This window comes from Bombus vancouverensis, chromosome 14 (genome assembly GCF_051014615.1).
Source record: "Bombus vancouverensis nearcticus chromosome 14, iyBomVanc1_principal, whole genome shotgun sequence".
In the NCBI taxonomy this organism is placed as follows: Eukaryota; Metazoa; Arthropoda; class Insecta; order Hymenoptera; family Apidae; genus Bombus; species Bombus vancouverensis.
Window position 1 is genome coordinate 6,875,302 of NC_134924.1, and position 13,996 is coordinate 6,889,297.

A 13,996-nucleotide genomic window follows, 5' to 3' on the forward strand; every position below is an offset into this window, starting at 1 on the left:
TCGAAATGTTTTTGTCAAAAATGTTTTATTGCAATTTGATACGTATGTACTAAGTTCGAACTATATCGGATCATTCAACACAAATCAATTTTTCTCTTTTTCTTTTTCGAAATTTTTATGTAATTATTAATATACGATTCGAAAGTAGTAGTAGTACAACTTATACTTAAGACAAATACATTTTATTTATTTATTTATTTATTTTTTATATATTTTATCATGTCACTTATTTACTGGCATTACTTTCTTTAACGGAACTTTTTTAACTCAATACATAATATAGTTATATTTTATAGTATAAGAAATCATATATTTCATATCATATATTTTGATTTATTTGTTAATCTTATTGCTATAAAGTAAGTTACTGCAACGTGAGATAGTAATATAGTTTTTTTTATTTAATATTTAGTATGTTATTGTTGAATATTATTTTAGTATTTATAATCGTAACAAAGTATATAATCATACAAAATCAAATCTGAATTTATTAAACGAAGCAAAAATATATTTGTTATAAGATGCTAAGACGACCAATTACTGTTACCAGTTGCGATTATGTTTATATTTGTTTAATTACATAATAAACGTATCTTTGCGTTTATCCAAATATAAATTTTCTTATATTTATTAACATTATTTTTAATACTGACAATTTTACAGTCTATTAAAGTATAACAGATTTAAACAGCAGCCGATTATGTCATGGACAGGATTTTTAAAAAGCTGTTTTTGTTACATAGAGGTTTGAAAAAATCTGTTATTGGATACAATTACCACAAAACCAATGAGCTCCTGGACATAAATCCACGTCCAAATTTGCGCGAGTTAATGTTGTTCTTAACATCCTTACACCTTCACAATCCAAACCCCAATTTGCCAAGTTTCCAATCTTTCTCAGTCTTTTACAGCTTTTAAACATATTCAGCACAGTAGTTGCAGATACCTTACTGGCCTCGTATATGTAAAAACACGTTAGGTTTTGTACTAAACTATTTTCACACTTATCAGACTTTCTTGGATTTCTGTGTTTGTTCGATATACTTAATAACTTTTCCAAGTGTTCATTAGTGAGATCAAAACAACTATGAACATGTAGTGCTGTTAACTCTGGTGCTAATGAAAGAAGTTTTGTAATAGCAACAGCACTTACTATACGGCCTAATTGAATTTTCTTCAAATATCTCAATGGAGGAGGATCAGCACCTTCTGTCCAAATTATGTTTGATCCATCATTAGTAAACGTTCTAAGATTAGAACAATTACTAAAAACTTCTTTTAAATCAACTTGAATAGGATTTTCGTTTTGCGTTATTCTCAAATTAAGTTCGCGTAGATTGTGACCGTTAGTGCGAAGATAATCGTAAAAACCGTCCAACCATTCTCTTTGAGATGGTATACTGTGCACACTCAAGGAAGTGACATAGGGAAATAATCTCAAAGCCTCAGGAGGATGATGAGGCTCTGAAATATGTAATTTTTCAACTCTTGGGCATGCCTGTGCTAAAAGTTCTAAACGAACTGGTGTTGTTCTGCAACTTCTTGCTTGAGTTAGACTAAATGGAGTTTTAAATCCAATGAGTCCTTTGTTCATAATTTCCACTACTCTTCCCATATGGCTATATTCTGCTAGAGATTCCAACTGTGGAACATGTACCAAAGCCAGAAGTACTCCTGTACTAGTTACACCAGTGTTAGCGACGTTAAGTACTCTGAGCGTATCACAGAGAAAGTTTCTGCTTTCATAGTATTCCAAAAGTACTCCTTGCTTCTCCTTTTTCTCTGATTTAGAATTTCTCATTTTCAATTTTGAAAGCAGTGTTTTTAAACGGGACCAACTAGTAGGTTCTTGCATCGCAGTATGGGGCACCTTGTCCCTAAGTTCTACTTGTAACAGTAATTGCTTCAATCCTACATCTGTTACTTGTCTGGAACAAGCTACATCCAGGTGTACAAGTTTTGGACAAGCTTTTCCCACTACTTGAAGCACTACATCACTGGCTATATTACGTAAAGTTAAACTCATCAGATTCTTCATATTTAAGAGAGCACATCTTAATAATTTGCAGTCCAATCTTAATAAAGCTGAACGAGCCAGCTCTAAAGATTCAAGTCCAATTCCTTCTGATGCAAGTAGCTTTAGTAACGATGTCTGATGGCTGCATCCATAGTAACAGCAGAGATTTACTTTCAACTGTTTTATATCGTGTCCAAGAAGAAGGGCTAATAAGTATAAAGGAGCTGGGCCAGAAATTAAAGTTGATCCATCTGATGCAGGCCCATATAACATTTTTGAAGTTTCTTCGATAACTTGAGACCTCAAACGTGCTGGCAAGGCATTTATGTAGTAAGGTCTAATGGTCTGCTTTGCGTATGCCAGTACTTGTGCAGCAGATGATTCTTGTGAAAGCACCTGCAGCCTGCGGCACGTCCCGTCGAGTTGTTGACACACACGTCCCAAACTAAGTCTCTCTAGGGACTTAGGCTGACGGTGGCCAGGCATCTTCTCTTGTTCATTCACTGTAATATTTGATATATCAGTCAATATAATGTAATGATAATATATGTAATCACAATAGTATTTACGTTATAGACAATGGGAATTTTTATTAATTTCACTATTATATTATGTATTGAAGTATGTTTGCAGAGTGTATTATAAGAATTAGAGAATCAAGTAAACTTAATTATAAAGAAATGTGCGTACATGATACGAAAAGTTATCTTTGTTAGATTTTGAGTAAAAAAAAGTTATGCATTCCTGATCAGTTGGAAAAATAAAATTAATGTTATGATTTTGAGGTTAACTGCATTTGAAATACGGTTTCGTTTTTATACGAGTTCCTATGCAATACTATGGACATTAAAATTATATTATCAAGAAAAATGTTACTGGAAAGGGATATTATATATAAACAACTTTCCTATATAATTATCAGTAAATAAAAATAGTTATCCTTGCGAACTTTCGTGACAGAATACGCCGATGCTTCTTCCCCGCATTGTTTTACTACTGTCTATTAAAATTATCATTCTGAGTTCGAGAAGTATTCATTAATAAATTTTGTATCTTTTCATAAATCTGAATATTATTGCAAATACAAAGGACATTTCTACGCTGTTTTATTTTTTCCCTTAAGGAACAAACGAATACGAAAGTAACTTTACTCTGATTTATGATTTTCTAATTTTGTATTCGAATGAAAGGAATCGGTAAGAAAATTTGGGGACGTCATTGAAGAAAAAATGTGTTTTAGACGCAATAAGTTTGTGACAAAAAAAAAGGAAGCCTTGACATTTAAAAAATTGAGAAACAGATCTGTAGCTGCACATTTTAACAAGTGATCTTTAAGTATTAAAACAGGAATAATCCCATACGAATTTTTAATCTATTAACAAAAAAGAAAGATATTTTACATTCCCGTTAAGCTGGCCAAGTTCGACGCAATGTGCGTTTATATGCAGACTACACGTGCTCGTCTCTCCTTCATGATTCTACATGTCACGATATATCAATCGGGGAAAAGTAGGAAACGTGCTCAAAACGTGTCTCATTCTAACGATGTTGCGACGCAAGATACGCTACATACATACATTTTCTCTTTATCAATAAATCATTACTCTGTTATTATATGTATACTTTCAAGTCTCTGTCATGTGTCATTGATTTTTTCCATTTCGATAAAAGGAAAAACGTTAATTCATTACCTAACTGATCCTACGTCATCTCTCGGTTGCGTAAAAAGAACCGTAATTGACTAAATTGTTTGAATCTATAATTTATTGGGCATCCGTTATAAATCATTCGAATCGTCATATTTTTTTCTACGTTGAATAACATAGAACGTTAGATTAATCCAAATTCGATTTCCAAGTTTTAACTCGCAAAACTCGTGGTAGTAAGTAGATCGACGATAAAATAATTTCTATAGCCTGTGATACGTCGACTGTGTCGTGTGATTATCTTTTTCCTGTTTTTATCGCACTAATACACGCTTATTTCCATCGATTTCTATTCCATGCATAAACGACGCTCGCGTAGCCAAGTATCGAGGATCTGTTGCGAGAGTGACAGAAAGGTGGCATCGATGCGCGCTATAATTGCGAAAACATCGTTGGAGAACGGTCCGCGAGCAGCGAGGTTTTGCGCGACCTCTTGTTAATTAACTAACGCCTCGTGTACTGTAATGCAATTTCGCTAGCAGCCACAGATAGCCATCTGCGTGCTCGTGCGTATAAGATCAAAGGGAGCGTGACGTACGATATACGAAATAACTATTTTAACACGATCATGAAACAGATAATAAAACAGAATAGCGCATACTATAAGAAAGGAAATATCCGGTTGACAGAGAAATAAAATGAATTCAACGAAAGAAGATCGAAAGTGAAAATCGCTGTTACACCGTGCTTAAACTTGACCTAGACCCAACTGTTGTCTGACCTAGACCTATTCGCGCAGATAGAGCAAAAAGATGTTGTTAGGCTGACGATAGAAAGATAGAAAGATAGGCTGAAAGTGTATGTAAATCGCGATCGATAGCGATTGGATAATAGCTGGTGAAGTTGAATTATTGAAATCCAATCGGTTTCCGCTGCTATGCCATCTTTCTTACTGCGTCGCGGGTCGCGTGTTATGTTAATAAAGCCCCGAGTATGTTTTGAATCGGTTCATAGAAGCGAGAGCATTTGGACTTAGAAATCCGCGTGATGCACGTGCCGCAGCGGACATTGAAATCCATACAATATGCAAAACAGCGGCGGGCACCGTGAGTCGTTCACACGTTCGGTTACATAAAGGCAAACACAACCGAATCCGACACACTACTGCGACACTTTCACTGGACCATTTTTTTTTTTTCGTTCATTCTACTTGCAAGCAATCGAAGCTACTTTCTAGTAACGGTATTAAGACGCTTGACACTCGGTGCTCATGTTTCTACACCGCTTCAAACTATGTACCTATGTAATTAAAAATTTACTCGATCGATTCGAATAATTAACGCTTATCTGTATTTTATCTCTCGATACAACGTTCTTCGATCGGCCGAGACATAGTTGCATGCGTTACTAATTGAGCAGTTAGGTCCACTATCCACAAAGCGACGCTTCATAGAAGCGTAAGCGTAGTTTATTAGACGTGACGATACGTTTACGCCGGTTCTGTGTTCAGTCATACGAAGCGTATAGGAAGTTACACTTTGTCTCGTTGTTAAAATGTCAGGCGATGTGGAAAATGCTTTCATCCCATATCACTACATTCGTTTACAGCGTGGCAACGTACGCCTCGCTGTTGACAATGTTAACGCCAGTCGTCATGACGAAAACGATTCGCTGTATCGTGAACAGGTGCACGTTACTTTACAGTGACCGTTGTTCCATCGAAACGTACTGTTAGCATCAACGTGTCTAATACGCGTCTACGAAGCGATGCTTCGTGAATAGTGGGCCTTACTCGACTGTATGCAACCCACGTGTCGCTACGTCAACGAGGATTCTACGATCCAAACAAAACTTTCAAACTCTTTCAGCTACGGACCTTTCTTTCTGACTCGACTCTATTGTATCAAGAAAAAGATAAGTCGCGCGTCCGCTTTAAACGAATGTCTTTAGATCGAAATCTCGATGAACCTATTTCTATTTCCCGATTCAACCGATTCAAATGAATTCAGCGAAGAATCGAACAAGCGTGTGCACGTTTCCAAAGGCAGCTTCAAAAACTTCGCCGCATAGATTGCCCTTGTCCTTCGAATAACGATGCTTCTCGGTAGTTCTTTTAATTCCTTTACCTGGCATCAAACCGAACCCAAACTTAACCGGATACCAGGATGAGTAAAAAGTCGGGTAAAAAATGATAAAAGGAAGACGAGCAAAAGAGCGGAACGTCTTGCTCGCAACGGTATCGGACAGCGCAAGCGTGCTCATCGCCCTCGAAATACCATAATTCGAAGAAGATAGCAGGTAGATAAGTGCGAGCTGCAAAGTATCGATCGTAATTCTTTGTTTATCCCTGGCTTCCACGATGCATCGTGAAAATAGACCTTTAATTTCCACGAAACAAACTGAAAATCACGCTCGAGGATGATAGCGGATAAACGAGACGGAGACTATTTGGCGAGTTAATAATTGGAAGAAGCAACGAGCGATTACGGAGAGATTACGGAAGAAGAGAAAAAGAAGAAAGAAAGAGTAACGTGGCGTCAGGTGCCTACCTTGAAACAAGCAAGTCCCCTACGGGTGTCTCCTGAGCGGCGGCTCGTGCTAGACTACCGCCGCCACGAAATCGCATGCGTCTGGTGGCTGAGGCGGACTCGGCTCGGCTCGGCTCGCGACCTCGTCGTCCGGCTTTCCGCTTGCCCACACCATGCTCACGGCGCAACGATACGCTTCTCTCTCGTCCATTCTGGGGCCGAGTGGCCGAGCCGCCAGCTCTCCGGTTCCCTATCGTCCGAGAGTTGCCTTAAAATATGCTACTTTATTTATTTACCGACACTCCGAACCGCGATTACAGGATATCTCGTGACGGTCAGCATTACGCGCCTCGATATGCTACACGTTATCGTGAAAAACACCAGTTTCCTGCAGAGAAGCACGTCGTTTCGCTGTTCTGATCCTCTTCGAACCTCTCTGGGCAGTCGTATGCATAGAACCTCTGACTCGTTTGATTTCATCAATTGAAATTGATGACTGGCTCGTAGGATGTGTTAAGACACTTCTAGAAAAGTTTTATCTATGTGTTACGTGTGTTATTGGAAATAATTCGCAATTTCGTTAGCACCGTTATGAAATACGACTATCGTGACTGTATCGGTGAAATTTGAAATTTCGAAATATTTCCTACGTTATTCGTAATATGGTAATAGAAGGTTTCTCTAAGCGTTTGATCTCTACTTATAGATAGAGAAGAGAGTCGACAGTTTGTGAATTCGTAGTGATTAACGATTCATAGTTGGCGGTTGGAAAGCGCGTTAATTGTCAGTCATTCGCCTCTGCGTTGCGGGGTCATCGGGCGGTCTCGTCCCGTACGCTCCTCTCAAAGCATTACACCCGTGTCCATGTCACCGAAGCTGCAGAACATCGTCTCGTAATTGAATCGATCTGGATCAATTGCTTATCAGCTGCAATACGTGTGCCTCGAAACATTTTCTTCGCAATGATACCGAGACAATGAATACCGAATACATGATACTGCAACTTTGTTAGCTTCACGGTATAGATTACGCAAAGAGAGAAGTTATTTACATTTGAAGCGCCTTCGAACGCCCTCCGAATCGTTGAAAACCAAATGTTAAACCCTTTGAAACTACGTTAACCGAATGCAACAAAAGTTTATCTTAAAAATTTATCTCGAAGCTGAAAAGAACGAGGTCAGTGGTACCTCGTGAATCTGAGGACCATCGTCGACTGAGTATTATTCTGGTCTGGAAAACTCAGGTGCCATTGAAATATTTTTGGCATATCGAGGTTATAGGGCATCTCGATATACCAGGGCTCAAAAGCTCGAGAATTATTCGACTATTTCGGGATTTGGCAGCGAGGTCTTTCTGGCCCTCGCGAGCTTCCACTCTATTTTCGTCTGTTTACATTCTCGAAGGGACCGAAGTTTCTCGTGTCTCTTTGCGTTCTCCACACTCTGTTATTCCCCTGAATTTACTTAGGTACCTGATTCTCCAGGAGCGAGGCAGCTGATCGAAGCTGGAAAATCCTAATCAGTTCTTCTCGATCTTCCAATAAAGCGTTTACATTGTACGATTCTTTCAAATGGAAATGAGAAAGACGAGAAGAGACAATAATTCCAACGCCCCCTCTCTCTCTCTCTCTCTCTCTCTCTCTCTCCCATCGTACTACGTATAAGCTCGTTATCCTTGATCGGTAACGCAATATGTGGCTCACGTAAAAGCGACACGTTAAAGCGACGAGGTAAAGCGCAACCGAATGTTGCCTTCTTGTTGCACACGTTCGTCCCATCTTCTGTTTCAATACCTTTCGTCGATCGGTTTAATAGAATCTTTCGGACGATTCTCACCTTCGATGTCAACGTCGTAGCCATTGATTAGTCATCGTCTACGAACTCGTAAATCAACATCAATGACATCTATTTAAGGCGTAAACACGGCTTTCTTTACCTCAAAGTCCCTTCGATATTAGAATTGAGCTCTAGTCTGACACTAGAATTATCGACAATTATAATTGGCAAATGTATTTTATTCAGGCTCGTCACGGAAGATTATAAGTAAACTACGAGTGTTTACGCATTTGTAGAAGATCGTAAGAAAACGCGTGTTCTTTAAAGAAAATTTCATTCGAAGAAACATTAGAAATTCGTTCAATTTCTCTAGCCTTTTTGCCAAATTTCGCGGTTCTCGCGTTAATTTCACCGATGCGCTCGTCTTCTCTCCACTCCGTAATGATCGATTCGCTGATCCGAAAAGATCCGCGCCGTAAAACCGGAGTAGTTTACGGTGTCGCGTTCGTGGTTCTCGAGCAATTACGAGGGATCGTGGCCGATCGATACGAGGTGAAAGCAAACCTCGCACGCTTCGGGAGCAGTTAGAGAAAAAGGAGGAAGACAGGATGAAAGACGACGCAACGGTGTCTACAACGAGCTCGCTCGTCTCTTCGTCGCTTCGTTCTAATTAACGTCTCCTTAAACGCCTGACGCGGCGGTTTAAACGCTCTCCACGTCGACGTCACAAAGTGTTTCCGTATGGCGAATCGACTGAATTTTTCCCTGGGCCAATTACGTTTCGCCTTGTAGTCCATGGACCTCATTTTTCTCGCGTGATTGCGACACTCGTCAACAGGGGATCCCGCGACGCAGATCGCCATCGGGCTACTCAAGATTCTCTTGATGACGAGGCAGCAAAAAAACGAGCAAAGTCAGGAGCGAAGAATGTTGCTCTCGACTCGTGCCACTCTCGCTTCGAATCGTTGCCAGTAGGAATTATACGTGTTAGTCATCGGCACGATAACTTGACTAATTTCGTACGATTAGATGTAGAGTATTTATTACAACAGATACAGAACAAATCGGTTGAGATAGCCGAGTAATTTCGATCATACATAGGGCTTCTCCAACTATCTCTCCCGGTTCTTCTTGCTGCATAGTTCGGATAATGGAAGCTGACGTTGAAAAAGTCGAAGTTACGCGGTTCTTTCTAGATCACCGTCAACGAAAACAATTTCCTCGTATAACTGAATTTACGCTCAAAGTCTCGTTTCAGAGTAATTGGAACTGGGCTACGAATTCGTATACTCGAAGTCGAGTACCATCGGTATAAAGAAGGTTGCACCGCATCAGAGATCTATTATCGTCGTACCGTTCTAATATATCCGCGTTATTTTCTCGATGCAAATCAATTTGCCAATCTGCTCGTTCGACGTTTCAAGTTCGCGAAGCCGAAGCCCATCAACGTGTCGACCGACAATTCTAAAATTGTCGTCTAGGCCTGGCCTGGTCGGGGCCTAAAAACAGGATAGCCTCGAGGCCGGCAACGAGGGGAAACAATGTCGAAGAGATGCGAGAAGATGAAAAGAGGAAAAAAAAAAGGAAGCAGAGGGAAGCGGAGAACGGTTCGCGAGAATCATAAACGGCGGCGGTGAGACGGTAGTATAATGATCCCCGGGCTCTCGGTATATTTCATCGTCGGGTATATTCGTGCAGCGATTATGGCGGACAACAGGTGAGGACACGGGCAGATCTGGTGGGATAAGGTTTGAGGGTCACGCGTCGCCTCGGAAGGTCCGTGACTGAAAAGCTAACCGGTCCTCAATGTCCACCGCCCGACGACTCGTAGAAGACGTATACAACGTATACCACCACGTCCCTGACCGATGGAGTTCCTAAATTTCCGCATTGCTTACGATCGCCTTACAAGTCGACGATTCCTTCCGATAGATCCTCGACATCAATCGGAATGGACGTTATTGAAACCGAGACTCTCTCGGTGACTGGGGACAGAGACCTTCGAATCGAGAGGAGAATACGGTCCTTGAGAGGTACCATTCGCGTTGAACGCCTCGAGTTTGTTCCTGGCTGGTCGTTTCTTTTGCTAGGCACACCGCACACGTTTTCATTCGACAGCGACTTTTTCGTTCACCGAAGGATACACCGGTGAGCCGCGGTCTTTATAAAAGTCCCAGTGGCTTTGTTCGCCGAACGTTATAGGGTTCATCGGCACCGAGCGTTTAACTCAAGTTCGACGATGTATTTTTGGTGTCGCGTTTCAAACATCACATATCGCGAGACGAGGGGATTCACCGTGCAATGCCTCGCATGCAGAGTGTCTCGATCGCTTAACGATCCTATTTCCTCTGCGTTCGTAATGCGAAAGCAAATTCATTATACCGCGATAAAAGAGTAAAGACGTGGAGGCAGCGTGGATAAATGAAAAGTCAATGAGTCTGATCGACGTGACTGTGGTCACGTAGTCTATAGGGAAGTCTGTCCAAACCCTTCTTCGTATTCTTCCTAGCGGACTTTGTAATTTGTGTCTGTAACCGTGACCTAACTTGGAATCGTGCGAATATAATTAATGATCGTCTTATCCTCTTATCTCTTGCTCGATCCTTGTGTATCGCTAAATCTGGAGCAGTTGCGCCCTTGGTATTAGACTACGGTTACGGTGGGTGGTACGTTATAACGTGCGATACGTCCGATGATCGATGCATACGCTCGTAAGAATGTCCGATTGCTCGGCGGGCGTATTGAATTCGTCAGAACGCGCGTCCGCAATGACCTATATAGCCTTACATTTTACACGAGTGGCGCGTCAAACGTTTTACCTTTTTTCATTGCGTGGACGATTGGCAAACGGCGGAGGGATCGGCGCGGCTGAGGATTTTATGGCAGCGACGATTGCGTCAAAGTTTATTGGAAGCCGGGCTCGCGGTTAGAGAACGACTCGAAGAGGATGGTATCGAATTACGATGAGGTCGATCTTCATTAGAGTCAATTGATATGATCTACATTCGCGTTAGATCACGTGTTCGCGATCGTCGATGTTTCTTATTGAGCTTAGGTCATCATACGCAAATGAGCGTGGCGCCATGACATTGCACGTAGACTGTGCGAATACCGGTGCGAAACTTTCTACTACGTGAAAATCAATGATACACCCTATATGTGTGTATACCTGACCGTTTTAAAAGGAAGTCATCCCATTAACCGCCATTGCCAAGTCACGATGGTAATGCGCAAGGCTGCCGCTGAGATTCCACTTATTTGCATGAATTACCGTCGTAAAAAGTCTAGGCACTGCTCCAATTCGGACAGGTTGTCGTCCCGACGCGTGTACCTTTAATTTACCCGTTTTCACACGATGCGACGCAATTGTCCCGGAAAGACCAGGAAGTTGTTCGATCGTTCGCCGCGTCGAAAGATCACGACGATTATCGTTGAGGAATATTCCACACTCGATTGACTCATTATTTGGAGAATGATTAAAATTTAGAGACGCGATTCGACAGGGTAAAGTTTCCAGCTACAACACGGAAAACACCGGTGACTCATTTCACCGTGGATTTACGTATTCACGTGTGGATTTACAGCCGTGAAAAACGAATATCGCTGATATTTAGCAACAATAGCATTTTTATCTCGTCGGTGTCCTATCGCTTAGAATAAACGTGGGAAATTCGCAAACTAAATAGCAAACTGGCTAAATTGTCTTCGGTGTCTATCCTCTTCTCTTTAACTAGCGATGAATCACGCCAGGATAATTTACATAATACGGTTCGTTTCATAAATTAAAGAACTAATAGCCGTAGTAATCTTAAAATTGATACTTTTGTCTTTTCCTTTCCTTCTTCTTTTTCTGTTCTTTCCTATCTTATATCGACAAATCGCCTCTTCCTGGTAGAAAGACTCTTAATTCGTTCTTTTCAGTTATTGTTATATCGTCCGTAGATGGACATGTTAATCGCATCCATCTCGAGCGAACGAAAAACGAGTAAAAATGAGCCGAGTAAAAAATGAAAACGAAAGTACGATTATAACAAAGACCATGGTCTCTCGAATACTACCGTAACCGTGACTCGCTCTTATCACGTCGTCGTGTACACCGTGATAATTAGTATTTTATCCACGTAGATACACGCATATTGTCCCTACGAAAAGTGACCGCAAGGTCGACGATGAGAATACGCGCGAATGACAATGCGGAACGAATATTAAAAATGCCAGCTTGATCGTAGGAAATGCTTCCACGTTTCGTGTTTACGAAACAGAAGACAGAAGTTTTGCCATTCGTTTCCGCTGGTGTATCTCGTACATAGGATCGTAAAATAGGGGGAAATAAAAATGATGGTCATAAAAGGTGCAGATTAAAGTGTTCGTTGGTATACGTTTTTCCAGGTTCCCATGAACGAGATGGATTTTAACATTCTGTGGATGGGGAATCACCCGAAGCCGGACATTTTACGGAACTTAATGCCCCACCAGAAAGTGAACCATTTCCCAAGGTATGTAAAACTGATGGGCGTTTGGGAGGGAAAATAAACACACAGCTCCAGGCAACTCGAGCAGTTGTGGATCACTCGAGCGAATAAATCAAGCTTTGTCGAGAATAAAGAAACACATTGTATATTTATCATGGGATGCGTTGCTGAAAATAATAACTGCATCGTCGATGAAAAAGAATCGGAGGCTGTGCAGCAATAAGGAAGCATAATATTTTATCCAATATTTAAACTGTATTTATTGGAAAAGAAGAAAAGGTATAGGTTTCATACTCAAAAATGCAAAAATTTGTCGCTAGGAATGTTAGTTGACTATGAATTTATAGCATAGCCGTTTCACAAAGCGATTTGATTTTCATAGAGCTTCAGTTGATTCATTCGGTTTATACAAATTACTAAATTGCAGAGTAGAGCTGCTTCCTTATTAGCCGTTACGATTAGTTGTTTAGCTGTACGAATTAAATCAATTTTTTAAATCTCTGTCGTAGGTCGTACGAGATAACCCGCAAGGATCGACTGTACAAGAACATAGAGGCGATGCAACGCAGCAAGGGTCTACGGAATCTGGACTTTATACCGCAAACGTTTCTGCTGCCTAGCGAATCCAGGGAATTACTTACGGCGCATTTCAGGTACCGCGGGCCCTGGATTGTCAAACCAAAAGCCAGTTCCCGCGGACGTGGCATTTATATTGTTAACAGTGTGAGCATCATAATTTCTAGCTATGAATATAGATAACGTGGCCTGCACCCGCATGCTTGTTTTCGCACACCGTCGTACTTAAAATATTGTGATAAGAAGGCTCCTATTACCAAGCGTTATTACGTACTCTATTTCATGGTAGAATCAACTTCGAGAATAAAGGCGTAGTTACCTTTCTCCCCGTATATTTACCATGTATAATATATTGTCTACACACGTATATATGTAAGAATTGATTTTCGTGCACGTTCTGTACTTGCAGCCTGAAAAGATTCTTACGGACGAATCTGTGATCGTTGCACAGTACATAAATAATCCGCTTCTAGTCGACGGGCACAAATGTGACTTACGGCTGTACGTAGCCGTGACGAATTACGATCCACTGTTGATCTACCTGTACGAGGAGGGCTTAGTGAGATTCGCCACGGTGAAGTACGACGGTGGCAACCAGTATATCTGGAACCCCTGCATGCATTTGTGCAACTATAGCATCAACAAATTCCACGTGGATTACGTAAAGTAAGCAGAACCGTTTTCACCACTGTAGACGTCCCGCCTGAACGAGAATTACTCCGTTATTCTAAATTGTCTTGTAGAAGCGAAGATCCAGATGCGGAGGACGTAGGCCATAAGTGGACTTTGTCGGCGTTACTCAGACATCTACGTTCAATGGGACAAGACACGGAATTGCTGATGCAACGCATAGAGGATATTATCATAAAATCGATTCTTGCGACTGCCTCCGGAATCGTCAGCGGAGTCAAGCAATTTGTCAAGCATCCGGAAGCTTGTTTCGGTAATCGTTACTTCGTCGAATATAAAATAGGATATAGAC

At 41.0% G+C, this 13,996-nt stretch overlaps 2 protein-coding genes across 5 annotated transcripts in view; one reads left to right on the forward strand and one right to left on the reverse strand.

Moving 5' to 3' along the window:
- TTLL5 (Tubulin tyrosine ligase-like 5) overlaps positions 1 to 13,996 on the forward strand; it is a 35,889-nt gene that overhangs the window by 17,669 nt on the left and 4,224 nt on the right. For all 4 annotated transcript variants that reach the window (XM_033338528.2, XM_033338445.2, XM_076624389.1 and 1 more), the window contains exons 5-8: positions 12,356 to 12,462; positions 12,948 to 13,161; positions 13,424 to 13,680; positions 13,758 to 13,957. In XM_033338528.2, coding sequence (XP_033194419.1) covers positions 12,356 to 12,462; positions 12,948 to 13,161; positions 13,424 to 13,680; positions 13,758 to 13,957 — 778 coding nt within the window. The remainder of the gene's footprint in view (positions 1 to 12,355; positions 12,463 to 12,947; positions 13,162 to 13,423; positions 13,681 to 13,757; positions 13,958 to 13,996) is intronic.
- On the reverse strand, positions 7 to 6,692 carry LOC117159952 (uncharacterized). The gene is made up of 2 exons (XM_033340287.2): positions 6,213 to 6,692; positions 7 to 2,520 (listed from the first exon to the last, which is right to left on the reverse strand). The coding sequence occupies exon 2, from the start codon at positions 2,501 to 2,503 to the stop codon at positions 761 to 763; it is 1,743 nt and encodes a 580-aa protein (XP_033196178.2). The 5' UTR covers positions 2,504 to 2,520; positions 6,213 to 6,692; the 3' UTR covers positions 7 to 760.

Bases quoted from the DNA above. Each gene is read 5' to 3' on its own strand.
- LOC117159952 (XM_033340287.2), bottom strand. From the start codon at position 2,503: ATGCCTGGCCACCGTCAGCCTAAGTCCCTAGAGAGACTTAGTTTGGGA.